General features: G+C 42.9%; 1 protein-coding gene across 6 annotated transcripts in view; it reads left to right on the forward strand.

Moving 5' to 3' along the window:
- VAV3 (vav guanine nucleotide exchange factor 3) overlaps positions 1-24,318 on the forward strand; it is a 160,838-nt gene that overhangs the window by 77,095 nt on the left and 59,425 nt on the right. For all 6 annotated transcript variants that reach the window (XR_015950957.1, XM_035124355.3, XM_035124356.3 and 3 more), the window contains exons 16-17: positions 15,245-15,346; positions 20,490-20,590. Coding sequence is in view for 5 of the 6 variants with exons in the window: in XM_035124355.3 (XP_034980246.2) it covers positions 15,245-15,346; positions 20,490-20,590 (203 nt within the window). In the remaining variant the exon portion in view is untranslated. The remainder of the gene's footprint in view (positions 1-15,244; positions 15,347-20,489; positions 20,591-24,318) is intronic.

Raw genomic sequence — 24,318 nt, forward strand, 5'->3', positions numbered from 1 at the left:
CTCTCCCTCACAGGAAATAACTAGTAACCAGTCACCCACTTATCCAGGGTTGAGCCCCATTGAATTCAGTGGAACCTGGAGACTGGATAATATTTCAATTTGCCATTTGTTATTATAATAATTGGAAACTAGCACAATGCACACATATAAAGGTAAAGGGACCCCTGACCATTAATCCAGTCGTGACCAACTCTGGGGTTGCGGCGCTCATCTTGCATTATTGGCCGAGGGAGCTGGCGTACAGCTTCCAGGTCATGTGGCCAGCAGCGCACGGAAACGTCGTTTACCTTTCCGCTTGGAGCAGTACCTATTTATCTACTTGCACTTTGACGTGCTTTCGAACTGCTAGGTTGGCAGGAGCTGGGACCAAGCAACGGGAGGTCACCCTGTCGCAGGGATTCGAACCGCCGACCTTCTGATCGGCAAGCCCTGGGCTCTGTGGTTTAACCCACAGCACCACCTGCGTCTCTAATGCACACATATAGAACAACATTAAGTATTTGTCTATGAATTCAGTGGAACCTATTTCTTAGTAAGTGTATATAGAATTGCATTGTTTTTGTTGTGTATTGAGTCAAAGGATTTTATATCTGTATTATTATTGTCTGTATTTGCATTAGGATAAAGTAACTGCCTTTTGGTCCCAGAGGGTACAACTACTATTGGTTCATTTAAGCTGCTGTATTTGGATCCTCTGTCTTATTGGTTTCCTCCAAAAGGCAGCACTGTGATTGCGTGATATTGTTCCCTCCAAAATGTATCCCTTCCTAGCTAGTCCCCTGTCCCTATAAATGTAGCTTTCCTCTCCTCAGTCTTCAGTCTTGTTCACTTTAATAAAGAGCTGTTACTAGAGAACTGTCTCCAGCATGTTTTGTCAAGAGAGCTGAAATCACAAACCCCACGTCACAACAACTGGCGACGAAGGTGGGATCCGGAATGCTGAGGAGCGGTTAAACACAACCCTGCCTCAGAGTCCGGATTGCAGCTGAGAACAAGACTCACTGGCCAGCTGAGAAGACGACCCTGCCCGCTAGGACAATGGAGAGTCCAAGGGTATTGGAGCCCTTCCAGCCATCAGAGCCCCACACCTGGGAGACTACGTCGAACGCTTCGAGTTCTTCGCAGTGGCTCAAGGGATCACCGATGGCAGCAAAAGAAGGGCCACATTCCTGAGCTACTGTGGGCCCGAGACCTTCAAGCTAGCCAAGGCATTACTTGCTCCAGCGAAGCTGAGTGAGACATCTCTCCAAGATATTCTTGCCTGACTAACAAGCCACTTGGCGCCTACTGAGACCAAGATGGCCCGGCGGATGGAGTTCCATAAGAGGCAGCAGCATGCTGGGGAGTCTGTATCCGCATTTCTGGCTGAACTCCGGAAGCTCGCTCAGCACTGCGGCTTCCAAAATCTGGAAGAGACTCTCCTGGATCGGTTTATTGGTGGTCTGAGCAGCAAGAAAGCCAGAAGACGCATCGTGGCTAAAGAAGAGGTTACCCTTGCTTCAGCCTTGAAGGAGGCCACCGCCACGGAGAATTATGAAAGAGAGGAGCTTGATGCCAGTCGCAAGGCCACTAAGCCACAGATAGAAGTTGCGCATGCCATGGACGAGCTAGAGGCTACTCCAAGCCAGAGCCCAGTCCGTGGGGTTGAGTCGGTGCGTCAGGCCTGCACAGTGCACAGAGATCGCCGAGGCAGTTGCCCAGGTTGTGGCGGAAACCATGAAAGGAAGAGTTGTCGTTTCAGGGATGCCATCTGCCGGACGTGCGGAAAGACGGGTCACATCGCCAGGGTCTGTAGATCGGCGGCGTCGGGAGCGACAGGAGCACCTAGACTGGAGCATCGCAGACCGCCCACAGCAACTCGTTTTCTAAAGGACTGCCACTACGTAACGGAGATCAATGGGAGGGCCGTGCAGTTTCCAGCGCAAGGCAAGGCACACGTCAAGGTGAAGATTGAGGGTCAGCAGTGCGACATGGAGGTGGACTCCGGATCTGCATTCACCATCGTGTCAGACCAGACCGCGAAGACATTCTTCCCCAGGGGTAAGTTGCCCCCTCTGGAGCCCTTTCCGGCAACCTTGCAGTCGTACTCAGCAGGCCGCATCCATGTTATGGGAATGTGTGCCGTGAGAGTACAGTTCCGGGACAAACAGGCTGTACTCAAACTGGTGATTGCGAAGGGCAGTCGCCCCAGTCTCCTGGGCACTGACTGGTTCCCTGCCCTGGGACTGAGTATCTCAGGGCTTAATTCAATCCAAACCTGCCCTGAGATGAGCGAGGTATTATGCAAGGAATTTGCTGGTCTCTTTAATGGAAAACTGGGTTGTTATAAAGGGCCCCCAGTTGACTTCGAGTTGGACCCCGGGGTGGCTCCAATCCGACTCAAACCAAGGCGAGTGCCATTTGCACTGCAACCCAAGATCGAGGCAGAGCTGGATAAATTGGTCAAGCAGGGAGTTCTCTCACCCGTGGACTCTGCTAAGTGGGAGACTCCAATCGTCACGCCCCTTAAAGCAAATGGGGAAGTCAGGATATGTGCAGATTACAAATGTACTATCAATAAGGCACTCAGGGGAAACTCATACCCCATTCCAGTTGTATCACATCTGTTGGCTAAACTGGCTGGGGGCAAGGTGTTCGCCAAAATTGACCTGGCACAAGCTTACCAACAGCTGCCAGTAACCCCACAATCAGCGGAAGCACAGACTATTGTCACACATAAAGGGGCGTTCAGAGTTAACAGATTACAGTTCGGCGTTTGTGTGGCCCCAGGGATTTTTCAAGGGCTCATGGAACGCCTGTTAAGAGGTCTGCCGGGGGTCTTGCCATTTTTTGATGACGTTTTGATTGCTGGAAAAGACCCACAGGAACTGGTTGCGCGTGTCCGTGCAGTGTTGCTCAAGTTCAAGGAGGTGGGGTTGCAACTGAAAAAGGAAAAATGCAGTTTTGGGGTGCCAACGGTGGATTTCTTGGGGTTTAAAATTGATGCATCAGGCATCCACCCCACAGATGCTAAGATTAAGGCCATCATCGAGGCACCACGACCACAGAACAAGACGGAGTTGCAGTCATTCCTGGGACTTATTAACTTTTATCATTCGTTCTTACCCCAGAAAGCTTCGGTAGCTGAACCATTACATAGACTATTGCAGAAAAAGAATGTGTGGCGATGGGGGCGGGAGCAGCAGAAGGCTTTTGACTCCTTGCGAGGAATGCTGAGTAGCAGGAGCGTCCTTGCTCATTATGATGAGTCAAAGCCGCTGGTCCTGGCATGTGATGCCTCTCAATACGGTCTGGGGGCTGTGCTGAGTCATAGGGAACCGGATGGGTCGGAAAAGCCCATCTCTTTCTATTCCCGTACGTTGTCGCCCACGGAGCGCAACTATGCTCAAATTGATAAAGAGGCACTGGCTATTGTGTCCGGAATCAAAAGGTTCTATGATTATTTGTACGGTCGCCAATTCTCCATTGAAACGGACCACAAACCACTGTTAGGGTTGTTCAACCCAAACAAACAAACGCCACAAATTCTCTCCCCCAGAATGTTGCGTTGGTCAATATTCCTGAATGGGTTCCAGTACACCTTGACCCATGTGCTGGGGAAACAATTGTGCCATGCTGATGCGCTGAGTCGCTTGCCCCTTCCTGGCGGGAGCAATGAGGATCCTGCTCCGGCGGAGCACATTATGATGCTAGAAACACTTCCGGGGGCTCCTGTAACAGCTACGGATATAGCTGAGAAAACGAGGAAAGATGCTGTTCTCTCCCGTGTGCTCACTTGGGTGGGGAGGGGGTGGCCAGGTGGTCCGCATGAAGAAAAATTCAGGCCTTATGCGACAAGGCAGCACGAATTGTCCATGCATAAGGGTTGTCTCCTATGGGGAGATAGGGTGATCATCCCAGCACCACTGAGAAACAGGGTTCTTGAGACGCTTCACATGGGACACCCGGGAATGGTCAGGATGAAGTCGCTAGCCCGATGTTATGTGTGGTGGCCTGGAATGGACCAGAACATAGAACAATGGGTACGAACATGCAAGGCATGCCAAGAGGTGCGGCCAGAAGTGGCCAGAGCACCAGTCCACTGGTGGGAGCAGTCCAGGACTCCCTGGAGCTGGCTGCACATAGATTTTGCGGGGCCATTCCAAGGGAAGGTCTTTTTGGTTATCGTTGATGCATATTCCAAATGGTTAGAAGTGGCGATGGTCCCTAGCATGGCATCAGCTGCCGTAATCAAGGTGTTGAGGCAGCTGTTTGCTACCCACGGGTTACCTGAGACCATTGTATCAGATAATGGGGCAGCTTTTGTATCCCAAGAATTCAGGGCATTCTTGGCTGATAACTTCATAAGAGGGGTCACATCCGCGCCCTTTCACCCATCCTCCAATGGGCAGGCTGAGCGCATGGTAAGAACAGCCAAAGAATCCATTGCGCGCTTAATGGAGGGTAACTGGTCGGCTCGCATTGCGCGAATGTTATTTTTGCAGCATGCGACGCCGTGTACTGCGACGGGCAAGTCGCCAGCCGAGCTGCTCTTAGGTAGAAGACTGGTAACGGTGCTGGATTATGTCCACCCAGATAAAATGCCAAACCGTAATTCAAGAGCAACCCCCCAGGCTGAGACTGACACAACAAGGTATCTCGCCCCTGAAGATCTGGTCTGGGTGAGGAACTATTCACGAGGTCCGCGGTGGGTGGCTGGTGTGATCACCCGGGCTAGTGGACCTGTGTCCTATTATGTGACCTTGGAAAATGGGCAAGTTTGGAAGAGACATATAGATCAGCTGAGGCGCCGGGCGCTCAGCAGGGAGGAGTCAGATAATTCATCCCTGGCTAATGACGCACAGCTGCGAGACCAGAGTGAAAATGGTCCAGAGGTGCAGTCACCAGGGGCTTCAGCAAATGAACCAGGGTCTGCTAGTCCTCATGATGACGAGGTACAGGTCGGGGACCCTGAGATGTCTGGGACTCCCTCTGTTCCTGATGAAACCCCTATAGCAGCCCCTCCACCACAGGTAACACCCAATCCAGAACCTGCAACACCTGTTGTCAGGAGATCAGGTAGACGTTGTAGGACCCCACAGTACCTGAGGGATTACGTCTGCTGTGCTCACTAGGGGGGGAGGGGTGTTGTGTATTGAGTCAAAGGATTTTATATCTGTATTATTATTGTCTGTATTTGCATTAGGATAAAGTAACTGCCTTTTGGTCCCAGAGGGTACAGCTACTATTGGTTCATTTAAGCTGCTGTATTTGGATCCTCTGTCTTATTGGTTTCCTCCAAAAGGCAGCACTGTGATTGCGTGATATTGTTCCCTCCAAAATGTATCCCTTCCTAGCTAGTCCCCTGTCCCTATAAATGTAGCTTTCCTCTCCTCAGTCTTCAGTCTTGTTCACTTTAATAAAGAGCTGTTACTAGAGAACTGTCTCCAGCATGTTTTGTCAAGAGAGCTGAAATCACAAACCCCACGTCACAACAGTTTTAAATTCTGAACAAAACCGCTTTGCATTTTGGCTAGCCTTATAAATAAACTGTGGCTTTTCTGAGCGAATTCACCCCCTCCTTTTTCACTCCTGTTCCCTAAAAGTTGGGGACTTCTCCCCTTTCAGCTTTCAAGCCCTGAGCAATATGCTTGCTAGGTCCTTGTGTCCTTTGGCATAAAAGTACCATACAAGCCCATTTGATCACTTCAGTATGTAGAACTTGAATTTTCCAATGCCGCACAGTGTTCGTTCCTCATTTACAAGGAGTCATTGCTTTAGTGTCACAAATAGGGAATTCCAGAGCACAGATATTGTGACACTAAAGCAATATAAGGCAGTGCTGAAAAACTTTTATATTTCTGTGAGCCTATGCAGTCAGATGATTTAGTTCTGTTTGTTTTAAATGTTCTATTGGTCTTTATCTTGGTTTTTAACTATGCTTTTATGGATTTTTCTTTTGAATTGCCTTGTATATTTTTTAAGCCTGATTTATATTTATTAACAAGCATAAAATAAACAAAGACAGGCAATTTTATTTTTAAAAGGCAGGATTTAAACATCCCACTCAATGAGGTCACAGAGCCAAAGGCATGGCAAAAAAGAAAGCGTTTTTGCCTGGTGCTTAAAGCTATGTAATAATGGCACGAGGCAGGCCTACCGGGGGAGTGTTCTACAAATGGGGAGCCACCACTGAAAAAGGCCCATTTTGTGTTGCCACTCTCTTGACCTCCTCAGGAGGGGCCAAAGAAGGGCCTCAGTCAACAGTCACAAGGTCTGGGTCAGTATCATATGCTTGATGGATTGGGGTTCTGACCTATATCAAGCTTTATAGGTCAAAACCAGCATTCTGTTTTGGACCCAGATCTAATTGGTTGCCAGTGCAGTTGGGCCAAGATTGGTATGTGCTCAGACCATCTTACTCCGCTGAGCAACCTGGCACCAACTACACTGTTTGGTGGATTTAAAGTCACGTTTATCTGTGGGCAGATAGAGGTGTTCTTCTAACATGACACACCTCTTCTCTCTTGTTGAAGACCCCAAACGATGGGAAAAGGTGTTATCAGAACACTAGTATTACTAAGAAAACCAAACAGCTCCCCAAACACTGGAACTAGAAATCATTTACTACTGAAACAGACTGCAAGCAACATAGTACAGCATGATTAGTGAGAGAAAAACAGGAAGTTAGGCAAGGATTTGCTTGGATCAGACAAAAAAAAAGTGGAACAAGCAATCTTTAACTCAGGCATCCCCAAACTGCGGCCCTCCAGATGTTTTGGCCTACAACTCCCATGATCCCTAGCTAACAGGACCAGTGGTCAGGGATGATGGGAATTGTAGTCCAAAACATCTGGAAGGCCGAAGTTTGGGGATGCCTGCTTTAACTAAACAACATGGATAGGGTACAGCTCCACCTGCTGTTGGAGGAGATTAACCACACTTTTGGTATTTAATGCATTCATCAAATTCACATGCTGTTCCCATTCCATCAAGAAAAAAACATCTGCCTTGTTATTTTTCCTTATCTGAAGTGGCTCTTAGAGTCAGATTTTTAAAAGTCTTGAAGGGAATTATACGTTTTATGTTGCAACGTATATAGAATATATCTGTTTTTGACAAGTACACTACTTTAGACTGCTATGCTATAGCTATTCACAGTGTCTCATTTTTTATGTCCTTGAGAACTTTATATTGAGGGGAGCATTCAGTCATGCAGATCTGTCACTTACAGTTTGAAGTGATAGATTCCAGGAATTGTTTTATCATGCGATCTACAGTTTGTATCGACTAGGCCTAAGCTTACTTGTGTAATCATGTCCTTTTGGGCCAATGTTTCCTTTGGACTAAAGTTTAGTTAGGTTTGTTGTGAAAACAACAACAAATGACTTATTTCATATTGAAATTTTAGGCAGAAAGGTATTTCCTCCCTTAAATACACCCCCACCCCAATTGTTGGGGGGAAATTAATTAAATTGAAATTACTTGACATCTAGGTGGGAAGAGGTGAGTTGTTAATTAAGTGCCCTAGGAAAGCAATTTTTCAAGATTTAATTGAAATGTTTGTAATGGGTTTAAGCAATGACTCTGCTGCGGCCTCGACATAGAAAGGTGAGAATGTGCATGGGTTTTAATTGCCGAAACTTGGTCAGTATTGAATAGCTGCTGAAGAACCACCGGCTTAAGACAAACAAAAAGGGCAATGGGGTGGGATAGGATAGGATGCGATTCAGCTCTTCAAATGCATCGGTGGGAGCAACACAAGTAAGAGAGAACAAACTTAATTAGGCTAAAAAGCAATTGTGGGCATACAAACCAATGGCTATTGGTTGGTCTTTAACAAATTAGGGCTGGGAATTGGGATTTTTTTCTTAACTACTGGAGCTGAATATCTCTGGAATAGTCTCCCTAGAAGAGCTTTGATAGCTAAGTGACCTTGAAAGCATTCTACCTTCAGTCCAGGGTTGTAGATAGATACTCCTCCAGTCCCATGTGGTGAATAAGAATCACCTCCAGGCAGCAATGCAAGGAAGGATTATACAAATTCGATTTTTTCCTTCACTTAGGCTACAAATGGCTTATATATATGGGATACCATTATTTCCTCTCCCACTGGTTCCTAGTTGTTGGATGAGTGATACCCATCAGTAGCCCAATCTTCCAATTAACAGGGCCTTTTACATTCTGTCTTGGGTGGCGCATTAACGTGCAAACTAGATGAATAGAAATTCATGACTTGTGAGATTATATTTATGGGACAGGCTCATTCAAGGAACTCTTCACCCCACTAGCAGGCTAGACAGCAGGGCTTGCTGCGTGCTTGGGAACTTTAGGCCCACTTGAGCTGTTGATTATTTCAGTATCTTACTTCTAAAATTACTCTCTCATGACAATAACAGTGTTTCTCCAATACACGATTTTGGAATTTTTGGAATCTAAAAACTTATCATTCGCTATGCAGCGCAATGCTTCACTTTGGCCATATGTCAAACTGAAATTATTTTATTATGTAATGGGCTTCCTAGCATGTTAGTGTCATTTAAAGCCGTATATATAAGCCCCCAATCTTTCTTTCAAAAAACCTTTTGTGTGTCAGATCCATTTTTTTAAAAAAGCAGCTAATGTTGAAATGTGGTGTGTAAAATTCTTTCTCTAGCAGAAACACTGCATGGAAGGAAATAGATTTTTTAGTGTCACAGAATCTCTGCAGGAGGGATTTGGACATGTTTTATTTTTAGGAACTTGACCTTCTGTGGGAATGAAGAGATTTTAATGTCATTCCTCCCAAAAGAATGAAAACCCATTGTACTGTACTTCACAACCCTTTTCTAATAGATCATCCTAGGATAAGTTATCAGATACCAACACCTATTTCGGATGATGCATACAGGAGCTGTGCACGATAAAGTATTACAGATGGAAGTACAGTTGCTTTTTGGTGCAGTGTTAGTTGTAACTTCAAACTGTCCATAGAAGCCTAAATCTGATGATAAGTTAAACCATGTTACTAGTGCATTCTGGAGACCACACACTGAATCTAAAGAGTTGAGCAGGTTTGGCAACAACATGCATGCTTCTTGGTTGGATATGTGCCAGTACATTTGCTGCTGGTTCCCAGGAATTTGAAATGCGTTTCTCTACCTTTTTGTTAATTTAGGTCTGTGCACACTAGCTCAGATTTTGGTGTTAAGACACCAACTGATTCTGTAGGAATATTATTTGGCCCCTGTCCAGTTATGTGCATTTACATATTAATTGATTTACTCTCTGCACTATCTCTAGGGTTCAGGACACGTAACAAGCACTTTGGACTCAGTCTTTTTTTCACACCCCCAAGGAATCAAATTGTTCCAAATGTTGTCAGGTAGTAATGCAAAGAAGTGGCAGTGTCTGACTAGACAACATCTAGGCAGTGGTGGCCATAATTGTCCAAAATACATTTTGGGTGTGGGTGGGCTCCAACCAATTTAGGTGGATAATACACTAGTATCCAATTACATATCTTCAAAGAAGCGGAGAAACATTATTATGAGATGAAGAACATAATACAATATTGTTATTATGCTGTGGATGTAATGTATTTTGATTGCACTAAGGCTTTTGACAGAGTCCCCCATGATATTCTGGAGGAGAAGCTGGTAAAATGTGGGCTGGACCAGGTGAGTGTTAGGTAGATTTGTAGCTGGTTAGTGCTTATTAATGAGTCCTTGTCACCCTGGAAAAAAGTGACAAGTGGGGTGTCACAGGGTTTTAACCTAGGCCTATTGTTGTTCAATTTCTTTAAAAATGACTTGGATGAAGGTATTGAGGGGCATGCTTATCTAATTTGCAGATGACAGCAACCTGGGAGGGGTAACTAATGCTGCAGAAGACGGAATAGGGATTCAAGATGACCTTAACAAAGAACTGTGGCTAAACTAACAAAATGACAAATGTAACGTTCTACACTTGGACAGGAAGAACAAAGAAATAGCTGCACAGATAAAAGATGCAGGACCACAAGCTTATACATGAGTCAACAATGTGGTGCAGCAGCAAAAAAGCTAATGCTATTCTAGGCTTAATCAATTGACGTATAGTGTCCTGATCTAGGGAAGTAATAGTCCCACTCTATTTTGCCTTGGCCAGACCATGCCTGGAGTACTATGTCCAGTTCTGAGCATCACAATTTAAGAAAGCTATTGACAAGCTGGAACATGTGCAGAGGAGGGTGACCAAGATGATAAAAGGACTAGAAACTAAGTCTTAAGAGGAACGGTTGAGGTGAATTGGGTATGCTTAGCCTGGTAAAGAGGAGATTGAGAGGAGATATGATAGCCACATTCAAATATCTAAAGGGCTGTCACATGGAAGATGGAGCCAGCTTGTTTTTTCTTGTTCTAGAGGCTAGGACCTGAACCAATGAGTTCAAGTCACAAGAAAAGAGATTCTGACTAAACATCAGGAAGAGCTTTCTGACAGCAAGAGCTGTTTGATGGCGGAACAGTTTGAGGTGGTGGATTCTCCTTCCTTGGAGGATTTTAAGCAGAGGTTGTTGGATGCCCATATGTCATGTATGATCTATTTGATATTCCTGCATTGCAGGGGCTGGACTAGATGCTGTTTGGGTCCCTTGCAACTCTGCATTTCTATGATTCTATGGTGCCAACCAATTCCCCACCCCACTGATGGAGAGAATTTGGGGGGAAGGGAAAGGCAATGACCTTCCCTCTCACTTATCTTTGCAAACAGAATGGGCTATGTTGAGGTCAGGTTAACAAAAAAATTAGTATGAACACCAGGAATTAAATGAGAGGCATCTTTTTCTCTTAAGTAAAAGGCATATTGAGGATATAGTGAACATGGGCTTACCAAAAGGTATAAAATAAAAAAAATAGTTTATGCTTTAACTAGGATGCTAAAAACACATTTATCCTCAAGTTACGTGGTATTAATTGGTCTTTGTCATTTCCTCTATTCTCTTATATCCCCAAGTGGAGTAAGCTTATGCCCCAAGAATTAAACTTCTTGAGTATTAAATATTTTGGCTTTCATTGCAGGAAGTATTGAAATAATGAAACATTTCAGAAGCTCTCCCAGTAGGAAGTACCCGAATAAACTTATGATTTGACACATCTTGCTCTTGTGTTTCATATCACATTATTTTAGTCTCATCAGATGTGACATATAATTTGACTACATAAACCACTGTGACACAATGCATAATGCCTGGTCAAATATTGAAATGAGCAAAAGAGCTTTCAAGCCCACAGTTAATGCAGCATTATAGTGTTTTGATAAGGATTTTCCTCCTTCCATTTGTAGGAAAATTGGATCGGAGGGATTTCACTTTCCTATCTGCTTTTTATTCTGTCTTCAGCGTTTTCAGTGTCCATCTTCCTTCACGGTGGTGTTAGTAGGACTTGAACATGAAACCTAAGGAGGGGATTGCAAACTTGTGGCGCTCCACATGTTGTGGACCACAACTCCTATAATCCCTGACCATGGTCTCATGGGTGTTGGGAGTCCAGCAACATTTGTCTGTAGTCAGCTCTGGCTAACACAAGGAGCTACGTAGAAGACCCAACAATGAAGCCTCTTATCAGCAATAGGCCAAAGTGGGCTTTGTGCTCACTGGTTTTAGCAAGAAAGGTAGACTGTCATCTGAGAGTCTGTCCTTATCTCTCTCTTGCCTTTAGCACACTGAGGTGTGGCTAATTACGTAAAAGTATAAATGAGACATTAAATTTGGATCTAAGGAGCTGAGCGTTTCCGTGCGCTGCTCTAGTTTGCCAGAAGCGGCTTAGTCATGCTGGCCACGTGACCTGGAAGCTGTACGCCGGCTCCCTCTTGGCCAATAAAGCGAGATGAGTGCCACAACCCCAGAGTCTTCCATGACTGGACCTAATGGTCAGGGGTCTCTTTACCTTTAAGGAGCTAAGCAGGTTCAATCACGGAACTCTTGATGTGAATCCATATAATGATGATGATGATTATGATGATGATGATTTTTTGTGTGCCCTGTCTATCTGATTGGGTTGCCCCAGTCACTCTGTGTAAAGGTAAAGGTAAAGGGACCCCTGACCATTAGGTCCAGTCATGGAAGACTCTGGGGTTGTGGCACTCATCTTGCTTTACTGGCTGAGGGAGCCAGCGTACAGTTTCCATACGTACAGCATACAGCCACTCTGGGTAGCTTCCAACAAAATATAAGACATTCAACATTAAAAGTCCTTATATATAATGCAAGTAATTGTGTAGTATTGAATCATAATATTTCTTTAATCCATGGGGAAAGAGTGATTAAATAACATGGAAGTTTTAGGAGTACTTGTGAATGTTCCCACAAATTGATGGTTTTCAGCTGCATGTGAATGGAGCCTGAAGTATTGATTCACATTGTCCTGTGTGAGTCAATATTATTGAGCAAAGACTGTGCATGGAGATGGGAGCTGTGGGGTGAGATTCAGATTTAAGACTCTGTGGTTTGGTGAAGGTGGCCTCTGTTTCACATTACTTGTTGTTGCTTCCTTTGGGGACTGCCCTGAACCATTTGTTGCCACTACTGCCATTTCCAATCCCAGGGACATGATCCAGCCAAATATAAGCACTGTTTTAAGTTGAATTCAGTGCATGAAAATCTAAGATCTAACTTTCCCATTGAAATCTGTGGAACTTCAAAGTGCTTTAGATGAGAGTTTGCAGTGTTTCCGAAACCCACATTGTGCTTGTATTTCTGCTCTTGAGAAATGAGCATAGTGGCGTACTGCCCAATGAGGCAATTTTCACCGAGAAAGTTTGTATTCTTAACTCCCCAAGTTTTAACTTCGCTTGCTTCACTAACCTGAAGTCCTACAGCCGAGCCATAAGCCTGCCACTTCAATGAGACCTAACTCAAGAAACAAGTCTTGGAAAGCATAGTAGAAAATGACACATTGTTGATGTTTGTTATTGGGTACATTTGCTGTTGCATATTGCATCTTTCTCTTGCAAGATAGCATTTTATGCTGTTAGTTCAGAGCATGCCCAAAATTGTATAGCTTAGCTGACCAGTAGATCTCTAGATCAGGATGAACCCAAGCTGCCGTCCTCCTCCTCCTCCTCCTCCTCCTCCTCCTCCTCCTCTTCCTCATATATCCCATGTAGCATCTCTTGTCAATTGTAATATTACAGAATCATGAAAGAATTTCTATGACAAAAAAATTCATTGTTTATCCACGCTCCCACTCTACAATTCTAAACAGTGGAGATTAATTGTATATGCCTAATGAGCTTGGGAGAAAATTACCGAATTTTTCTGTCTATAAGACGCCCCCATGTATAAGACACCTCCTATTTTTGGGGACTCAGATTTAAGAAAACGGGGAGATGTATCTGTGTATAAGACAGCCCCTAATTTTTTACTTTATTTTTTAGGGGGGGAAACCTAGTCTTATACATGGAAAATACGGTAGTTTTCTGCATATTACTTTGGTAGTCCTACACTTTTTAATATTTCTACTCACTTGTTAATGTGATAAAGGCGAAACACAAAGCTATAAAATAAATGTTACACATTGTGACACAAACTACATTTTACTGTGACTTGAAATCAATGTTGGCATTATAAAAATTGCACATGTAGGTCACACACATAAGGGTAATGTGTTCTATTAGCAGCTGGTGTGTTCATTTCCAATTGCTTATTTAGACAGGTCTGTGTGCAGATGACAATTTGAGCAAATGTAGCTTTTGCTGGAAAATCCATACAGGAGCAAAAGACAAAAGTCACTGATACATTTCTTATTTGCGTTATTGTCTTGTGCCCCCTGTTTAACCAATAAACTATTGAAATACAAACAGGCAATGTTGTAGTTAAGAGGAATAAGTGCATTAAAATAGGCTCATATGAGATATGACTCCAAGAATGAGCAGCATTTGAGAGATTTGCATAAACAACAGCATAAAACAGTTATCATTTGAGTATTTTATAGACACTGCTACAGGATATGGTGGTAAGGTGATGGAAAACAGTGAACAGGACATTTCCAAACATAACATTTTGACTGTCTGTATATATTTTTCTCATGTCTTTTTCAATATTAGATATGACTAAATCTGCCTGCAAATGTTTGTTCTTGGCATTGTTTTTACCATAATAGAAACATCATCATAATGAATGTCCTCCAGGCGTATTGTATGAGGTTTTCTTTCTGATTAATCTCCTCTACTCAATTCAGATTCTTTATATGTTTTGCATAAATCTATATTGCTTTGTGCTAATGGCAGTGAAACTTCTAACATTGATTAGCTGAGCTGATAGGAAGCTGGAATGTTCAAAATAACCTGTTCTAGAAACAAATCTATCAGAATAATTCAGTAGGAAGTTATGGGAGTCCAGGGGTGCAATGTGGCTGAAAGGCAATGCAACAGGAACCAGAGAGAAGAGTAGGAGATTTGAAGATGGAGCAGGAAGGGGCTAGTGAGAGCGAGGCCTTTGAAGAACCTTCACAGTGCTTTAAGGCCAGGAAGACTGTGTTTATGGCTCTTGGTGTAATGTTTAGAAATACTTTGCATGTCTTTGTAGCATTTCTGGAAAGGTAGAAATTGGAGCAGTTCTAACCCAGGGCTGAGTAGCTTTGTTTACACAGCTATGGAAGATTCTGGCAGGACTCAGTTTCACTTGGAATCAACCCTTTTCAGAGCTGCTGCACATTTTCTCAAGCTATCCACCACAACCCCCGGGTCTCTTTCCTGGTCAGACACTGCTAGTTCAGACTGTGTTTGCATATACTGAATATCAGTATCAGTATTGATTGTCATGGGCTGGCTGTACGCAGAGGTATGGTGGGAGGCACCAGCTTCTTCCCCAAGGGAAGAAGGCTCAAAGTCAGGGGATCGGTGGTGGGGCAACAATGAGTGAGAAGAGGGAGAAGATTGGGAGGTGTCAGAAACTGAAGAGGTAACAGGGTTAATGATCAGGGAGACTCTATGGTGGAGAGAAGTCCAGAAGCAGAAGTGGCAGCAGAAGAGGAAGGAGGCCAAGAGGCAGACATGAGTTGGGCTGGCCCATTCCTGACATTGATATTGTCCAGAGACGCACCACTTTACACTTGTTTACACTGAACCACATTTGCTGTTTTAATGCCCGGTTTGGAGAGATCTTTTTGAAGCTCCTTGCCAGCCCTTTTTGTTCGGCTTTATCATTGACTATATTTTATTGCTCTAAGCATAGCAACAAAAATATTGGTTCCTGTGCTCTGCAAATATTTACAAATATTGAACTAAAAACTGTATCTTTTTCTAGGTCCAACATAAGGCCGCATTATGGAGAAACAAATACTCATAACTTCAAAATGCATACCTTCACTCGTGTAACATCCTGCAAAGTCTGTCAGATGCTTCTGAGGTAAGTGTCAAGGGAGCCGAATAATAATTAGAATTACACCAAAGTTGGGAAAAAACTATTGCATTGAATAAATTAATTAAAATTATCCGTCTGGCTAGAACAAGGTCTCCTGTTAAAAACTGATAGGATTTAAAATCCAACTTGCACAAACTGATAATTCAGTATCAGGATAAATCTGGCTGTAGTGTCTAAACTACATGAGTATTTGTAGCTAAAGATATAGTTTTGCTGATAGATAAATCTCATCTGTGCAACTGGTGGCTTGTGGGGTCTGTAGAAGAATATATTTTTTTTGCTCATGGAGTTCCTACCAAATTTTTATCAAGCTGAAATAAAATGTTTGTAAAGAAAAGTGATCATGCTCTTCTGGAGTTTATTATTCAGTGGAAAGGAGCAACCAAGCATACTAAGACTCAAATCCTAGACTTTAAGAAAGCCGACTTCAGAAAACTTAGGGAAATGCTGGGTGAGATCCCATGGACAGAAATACTAAAAGGGAAGGGAGTTCATGATGGTTGAGAGTTTGTTAAAAGGGAGATATTAAAAGCACAACTTCAGGCAATACCAATGAGACGGAAACATGGAAGGTGCCTAAAGAAGCCAGGGTGGCTATCTAAAGAACTTTTAACTGAGTTAAGATTTAAAAGGGATATGTACAAAAAATGGAAAAGGGGGGAAATCACCAGAGAGGAATTCAAACATATAGCCAGCACATGTAGAGAAAAGTCAGAAAAGCTAAAGCACAGAATGAACTCAGGCTTGCTAGAGAGGTTAAAAGCAACAAAAAGGGCTTTTATGGGTATATCCGTAGCAAAAGGAAGAACAAGGAAACAGTGGGGTCACTTAGATGAGAAGATGGTGAAATGCGAACAGGGGACAGAGAAAGGGCAGAACTCCTCAATGCCTTCTTTGCCTCAGTCTTCTCCAAAAAAGAAAATAATGCCCGACCTGAAGAATATGGAGCAGATGATTCAGCAGGGGAAACACAGCCCAGAATAAGTAAGGAGGTAGTACAAGAATACTTGGCTAGTTTAGATGTATTCAAGTCTCCAGGGCCAGATGAACTACATCCAAGAGTATTAAAAGAACTGGCAGAGGTGATTTCAGAACCACTGGCAATAATCTTTGAAAATTCCTGGAGAACAGGCGAAGTTCCAGCAGACTGGAGGAGGGCAAATGTTGTCCCTATTTTCAAAAAGGGGAAAAGAGAGGACCCAAACAATTACCACCCAGTCAGCCTGACATCAATACCAGGAAAGATTCTAGAGCAGATCATTAAGCAAACGGTCTGTGAGAACCTAGACATAAACTCTGTGATCACTAAAAGTCAGCATGGGTTTCTGAAAAATAAGTCATGTCAGACTAATCTGATCTCATTTTTTGACAGAATTACAAGCCTGGTAGATGAAGGGAACGCTGTGGATGTAGCCTATCTTGATTTCAGCAAGGCCTTTGACAAGGTGCCCCATGATATTCTTGTAAAGAAGCTGGTAAAATGCGGGCTAGACAATGCTACCATTCAGTGGATTTGTAACTGGCTTACTGACCGAACCCAAAGGGTGCTCATCAATGACTCCTCCTCATCCTGGAGAGTAGTGACTAGTGGGGTGCCACAGGGTTCTGTCTTGGGCCCAGTCTTATTCAACATCTTTATCAATGACTTGGATGATGGGCTTGAGGGCAACCTGAGCAAGTTTGCAGACGACACCAAATTGGGAGGGGTGGCCAATACCCCAGAGGACAGGATCACACTTCCAAATGACCTTAACAGATTGGACAACTGGGCCAAAGCAAACAAGATGAATTTTAACAAGGATAAATGTAAAGTACTACACTTGGGCAAAAAATAAATAAAAGGCACAAATACAGGATGGGAGACATCTGGCTTGAGAGCAGTACATGTGAAAAGGATCTAGGAGTCTTGGTAGACCACAAACTTGACATGAGTAAACAGTGTGATGTAGCAGCTAAAAAAGCCAATGCTATCCTGGGCTGCATCAATAGGAGTATAGCATCTAGATCAAGGGAAGTAATAGTACCACTGTATTCTGCTCTGGTCAGACCTCACCTGGAGTACTCTGTCCAGTTCTGGGCACCACAGTTCAAGAAGGATACAGACAAGCTGGAACATGTCCAGAGGAGGGCAACCAAAATGGTCAAAGGCCTGGAAATGATGCCTTATGAGGAACGGTTTAGGGAGCTGGGTATGTTTAGCCTGGAGAAGAGAAGGTTAAGGGGTGATATGATAGCCCTGTTCAAATATATAAAAGGATGTCATATAGAGGAGGGAGAAAGATTGTTTTCTGCTGCTCCAGAGAAGCGGACACGGAGCAATGGATTCAAACTACAAGAAAGAAGATTCCACCTAAACATTAGGAAGAACTTCCTGACAGTAAGAGCTGTTCGGCAGTGGAATTTGCTGCCAAGGAGTGTGGTGGAGTCTCCTTCTTTGGAGGTCTTTAAGTGGAGGCTTGACAGGCATATGTCAGGAATGCTTTGATGGTGTTTCCTGCTTGGCAGGGGGTTGGACTGGATGGCCCTTGTGGTCTCTTCCAACTCTATGATTCTATGAAAAGAAAAGAAAAAGCTTTCAAATTTATGGGAGTGAATGAGGGAGCGAGGGAGAAATCCCACTATTTAATGTTAATGCTACATCCCTTCTTTCATGCATAATATATTTGCTATGTCTGAGCTCATAATTGTGAAACCCACAGTTGTTGAAGGCACAAATGTTTACTCTCACTTTCAGCCATAAAGGGCTCCCAAAATGCTTTACATATCAATCAAAACAGAGCAGTCCATGTCCTTGGGATGCTAATCTTAAAAACCACAACATAAAAGGAAAATGTATTAGGCAAGAGGAGGGAAATAAGTGAATTCAGGTACAGTGCTTAGTTAAAAGTTCTAATGATGAACTGAGATCGAAACAGTTAAAGGAAAGGGAGACCCAAACATTGCTAGTCTCTTAGCTACGCAGATGGAATGGCCCTGCATCCCTTTTCTTCACATTTCTACTGTAGCATGGTGAACAATATATAAATGACTGCTGCCATGTGACGGTTGATAGAAGGAAGAGCCTGGCTTGTGTGTCGAGTCCCTGCAACTACCCCCTCGAGGAGGAATAAAGACACAAGGACACAGAATATATGGTTAATGTTATTGGGCAAATTTAGGCCACAACTTTATTGGTTACAGAATGTGAGCGGTAATTGGCTTAGGCATTGGATAGACCAGACTATGTCTGACTCCGATGCGCAGGAAGTCTGGTAAGGGTAAACCACCGGTAGGGGGAGCCCCATCGATGCAAACCAACTCAAGCTCCCCCTGGGTTCCCAAAGGGGTTGTGGCATGGCCCTAGCCCCGCCCAGACTTTGGACGAGATCCACACCCCCAGATTCCTTTAACGGAATACCCTTAAGCTTGGAGGGGTAGGCGATAGCTGGGCGTTCCCTCCCCCAACATGAGGTCATCCAATGCCTAACTGCAAACCTTGCAAAGTTGTGACGATTGTTATGAGGTAGGCGAAAACCAAATGGCTAAGCCAATCTGCCAAGGGGAAAAATTCCTACCAGGCCCCTCAACGGCGACCAACCAAGATCCAAAGCAAGGCCATTGAAAGACCTGAAAGTAGGGCGGGAGGGAGGGAGATTCGCAGAGCTGACAGCATTATTATAAAACCTGGCCCTCTGTCTCTGTGGTCTGGTAAATGAAGAGTTCGTTTAGAATAAGGAAGCTGGCAATTTCCTAGTGGTAATTTGAAAGAGTTTTTAAAAAGCTGGTGCTTGGTAAAAATAGCCTCTGCATTTAGAAAAGAAGTAGAAATGGTGAAAACAAAAATGGTAGATCACTTACTAAATATAACCACCAATAATATTTTTTAAAATGAAAAGCAGACCGAATAGGTGAGTAAGCTTTGGAAAGGTTCCAAAATGGAACTTTAATTTTTCTAGCACTGAATCATTTAAAAACTCTGTAGCTATAATTTGTATCCACTGCATGCCATAATTATTTCTAGTGTGAATTTTCAGACCAAGGTTTGGACCCAAAGAAGTAGCATGTGTCTGGATAACCAGAAACACACACACAAAAAAACGGTTTTTCTTTTAGTAATTTCTAATGCTGAGGAGCCAAGCTGTTGTTAAGTTTAAAAAGTGGCTTGTCTCCTCTGGAATCAATAATGAACATTCTGGTTGCTTATTCAATTTTCCTCTGCATGCACATGCAACTTCTTTTGATCCTAACGCTCTGTTGCTTTCATTATTTCAGTTTCAAAAGGTTTTTTCATGGTGTTCCTGAAGTTAGCATTCTGACAGCTTGCTCATTGTTATGAGCCACAATCATTATTTGCAGTCTTGTTTTCTCCACAAGTGGTCCAAAGAAATTTCTCTCTTGTAAACTTGTACTATGGCCAGAACACAGAGAATATTCTATGAACGAGAGGTGATTGGAAGGTTAAGTGTCTATGAAAAGATTTTGGTCGGTTAAAGTCAATGGAAATGAAAAACCATCAAACCTCATTCCTTGAACAGTTTGAAGCAACATGTGGCTATTACTAAACACAATTTACTCTTTGTGGAATAAAGAGTGGAACCTCAGCTGGATGGCCCCCAAACCCCGAGAAGCCTTTATTGTTAATGAGCCATAAAGTTATTTTTTTCCTTAGATAAGCCATTTCTTCTTTCTTTATTGCCCCTGAAAGATTTATTGCACGTTAAAAAATGTATTTCTGTTGTAATGTGTTCTTGGTTATGGAAGGTAATACAGAAATTGTGATGATCCAGTGCATTTATGCGAAAGCAAAAAAGGAAATAATGAATTTCTGCACTCTGATTTGCATGTCATATTAAACCATAGTCAAAAGCAAACTATGGTTTAATGTGGACAAACAGAATGCTAGTGCACAGTGCTGAAAACTTCTCCCCCTGCTCCTCCTTCCATCCTACTGTTGCTATGCTGCCGGGAAGCAAGGCAGAGTCTGGCTTGTTGTGGTATCTGAACCCAGGCCTGTTTCCCCCCAGTTCCTGGCCCATGCTGGAGTCTACAGGATACAACTTTCCAAACTGCCTTGCAAATAACATGGTTGTACACAAAAGGTCGAGTTTTTTTCTTCTAATTTTCCCCACCGTCTTACTTTGTATTATAGGGGAACCTTTTGTCAAGGCTATTTATGTTCAAAGTGCGGAGCTGGAGTCCACAAAGAATGTTTGGGAAGGCTAGACAATTGTGGCAGAGCTAATTTGGGTGGTAAGTCATTTTTATTGTTTGGGATAAATTTTTTAATTAGCCTATAAAGCTTGCCAGTTATAATTAAGGCTTAATTGTCTTCTAATTTGTGTTCATTGCATTGCAGATATTTTTTTGTAGTGATCTTTTATAATCATAATTATAATTGCATTTTAATGTCCTGGAATAAGAGACTCATAGAATTGTGGAGTTGGCAGGGACCATGAGGGCCATCTAGTAAAACCCCTTGCCATGCAGGAACCTTTTGCCCAACGTAGCACTTGAACCCACGACCCTACGGTTAAGTGTCTCATGCTCTACCTCAGTATGTTGCAACATGAAACAGCAAGGGTGGGATAGCTACAGTCCGGGTGCCTCAGAATTCTGGTGGAGGTCCAGATCCCCCCACACAACTGAGGGCTGTTCAACCTTTTTCCACTGGGAGCCACACACAACAGTGATTCAGGGGCTGCATTCCAGTGTATGTAGATGGAGCCAGTGGCAACAGTAATGTGATGACAATATGATTTATGTAATTGTGCATTTTACGTAAGCCATGAAATTTCATCACAGTGGGACAGTAAGACAAATCATGTAGTTTTGGGAAGAAGACAAACCTGCAGCAGAACAGACAGCGCTGCATATAGGGAATGGTGGAACAGAAAACGATGCCTTCTTACATACCTGGGCTCAACTCAAAATGGGTCCAGACTCCTCCAGTGCTGTAGTGAAAGTTAGATTTCAAAGCTATTGCAATTCAAAAAACCCATCCCTGAAAATAAATATATTTGAGATACTTCCCTGATTAAACTTCCCTGCCTCTTATCAACATGGATATGTTGTCCTATCAAGACATTTGACTATAATTATGTAAGGTTCCCTTTGAAGACATTTTCATAGCATTTTCCTTTTGATTTATCACTCCCAGGGGCATGACATAACGGCCAGGTCCACACAAAATGCTATGCCATGGTTTGTTTAACAAGCCACAAATTGACCACAAGTTTTCCCACGGATTATCAAGCTGACCATGACTCCCATCCCCCCCCCCAAGTTTGCTTTGTTTTAGCGGCTCTTGCCTCAGGCTGCACTTTTTTTATTTAGGTATTTTATATACCACTCCATATTTCAAAGAAATCTCTGAGCATTTTACAGCACCATAAAAATCACAAATAAATGCAAAAAGAATGTAAAAATCCACATTTAAAATAACTCAAAACAAATAGATAAGAGATCCTCTTAAAACACCACTATAAATGAGAACGACATCATGTGGGTAGTATAATAAATTGCAGCAGATCTAGACTTCTGAAATACAACAGAGATAGCCAGCTCCACCCACCAGCCTGCATTTATAGGTCACAGCAGCATCGTCACGTCTGTTGTTCTTGTAGCTTCATGTGTGGTTGGGGTAGGGTAGTCAGACAAACCATAGTTCAGATAAGGTGCTGTGCTTGCACATAACACCAAGCCATAGTTAAAACAAACCAATGTTTGTAAGCCAACAATAAACTCGGGGTTAAAGAAACTATAATAAATGTTATGTCCAGGCCAGGCCTTTGTGGAGAGCATTTGAAATGTTTTCCTTCCCTTTAGGTTTTATTCAGATTAGATGCCAGAGCTGAAAACCGTTATGCTTTTGACAAAACAATCTAAGTATGTTCATGATTAGGTCATTTTTAATGCATTTCTAATTTTAGGAAATTGGACAGAGGTTTTAAATAAAGTTGAAAAAGAACATATTGCCGCTGTGTTGTTGTAAAATGATAATTTATTCAATTCCTTAATCCACGAGATTGTCTATGTGTGATCTGTGCCTCTAGCTTTCAAGGTGAAATTTTTTAATTGCACCCTGAAAAGGACTTGGGAAGAATATGCAAACCTTAGTATAGTTGATAGGGTGACAAAATGCAAATAACTACAGGGCTCCTGTACCTTTTAATAGTTGTGCCTAGGATAATTTCTGAAGATGCAACTTTTCACATGCTTATATTGCTGCTTCTGAAGGACTATTATAGGTATAGGAACATTGTTCTTTTGCATCAGGTTTCATTAATCAGGGCTTCAGGGTGGTTACTATAATTGAAATGCATTGTTGTCCAGGCATATATAGTAATTTGACTTAACCCTCTTATTCCCTGTGCCATCATGGTAGCTTGCAAGCTAGAGAGTTGCTGGTCTCGCCTTTGCCATCTTCAGTGCCAAGTCTGCAGATGACCAGGAAGAGGAGTCTGTACAGTTTTAGTCAGGATGTGATACAAGGAGCTAATAGGGTTTCTGTTTCAGCAACTTGTTGCTCAAGTGTAGACTGAGGTGCTCCCCAACACTTTGCTGAACCACTGATTGCTTTATTGCATGTGCGCCCCCCCCCCCCCACCACCACTTTCCATCACGGTTACCTGCCAAGTAGATAACTGGAAAAGAAAGGAAAGCAGAACCTTCTTCCTGAACTTCTAATTAGAAGTTTATGTGATAAGGTGAATGAATATACCTTGGCAAGATTTAATCCTGCAGAAGTTGATGGAGACATATTTCACCAGACCAGTGGTAAGCTGAATCTGATTCAATCAGAGGTAGTATCAGCATGTATCCTTTTGTATTACTGTTGAAGAGGGATGAATGTAGAGCTAAAAGTTGACAAAAATAGGTAGAAATATTCAGTCTTCGTAGTTACCATATGTAACTAATCCATACATTAGTAGAGGCAAATTGCCTTTTTTTTTTTTTGCCTTGCTGTGTACATGCAGTTCATGGTTCCCTCGTGAGCCTACATCTGTGGTGAACACATTGCTGCTTTCACACATACACTTGAAACATCTCAAACGTTGAGTTATCAAATGTAACATGTGAACTGGCCCTTAGCCAAGCTTGGCTGCCCTCATGCCTTCCCTTGTTTTAGTAACATGCAGATGCAACACAGAACCATGGCCTTGTTGTGGTTTTATGTGTACATCAACAATGTCGTGGAGGCATGCATTTTTAAGTTCGCCATGTTGAGATTTGAGACATTGTGTCCTAAGGGCACTTGGCTGCCAGGTGTGAGAGATGGATTGCTAAGTCGGTGGTGTGATCCCACAAGGAGATTCTCATGTTCGTAAGGCCAGTTTGGACTTGATGTTTCCAAAGTGGTCTATTCAGTATTGTGTTTTCAGTAAGGCAACGTGCAGGGATAAAACTTGGAAACCTGCCTGGAAATAAACAGATCTAGCAGTTGCATTACAGAATATGTATTGCCAAACAGCATGAGTTGTGCTTCATTTCAAGATAAGCTATTCAAACAAAGTGGAGGGCAGGCCCACTCATGTCTTGGACTGTATACTCTGAGCATACATTTAAAAAAAATGCCCAAAGTTGAACTTTGTTCATAGGAGTGGCCATCTTAAGATGTGGCACATGCAGTTTCTTTCTTAGTTTTCTCTGTCTTTTTATAAGAAACAGTGTTGTTTCAAACACTCCACTTTCCTAAGTAGTGGGAATCTGGTATAGTAGTGTTGCAGGATCAGTTTTATAATGACAAGATAGTACTTGAAGATTTAGGCTGCAATCCTCAACATACTTACTATGGAGGAAACTCCATTGAATACAGTGGGGTTTATATTTGAGTAGTATAAGTATGATTGTGCTCTTCGGGTGTGTTTTGCAGCATTTGTTGATTTACATGTATATAAGCAGTGTGTGTGTGTGTGTGTGCGCGCATACCAGTAAGACAGTGCTTGTTTTTAAAGCAGGATTAGTGCCTCAAAACTACC

The sequence above is a fragment of the Zootoca vivipara genome, chromosome 7 (genome assembly GCF_965207765.1).
Source record: "Zootoca vivipara chromosome 7, rZooViv2.hap1.1, whole genome shotgun sequence".
NCBI classification, from domain to species: Eukaryota; Metazoa; Chordata; class Lepidosauria; order Squamata; family Lacertidae; genus Zootoca; species Zootoca vivipara.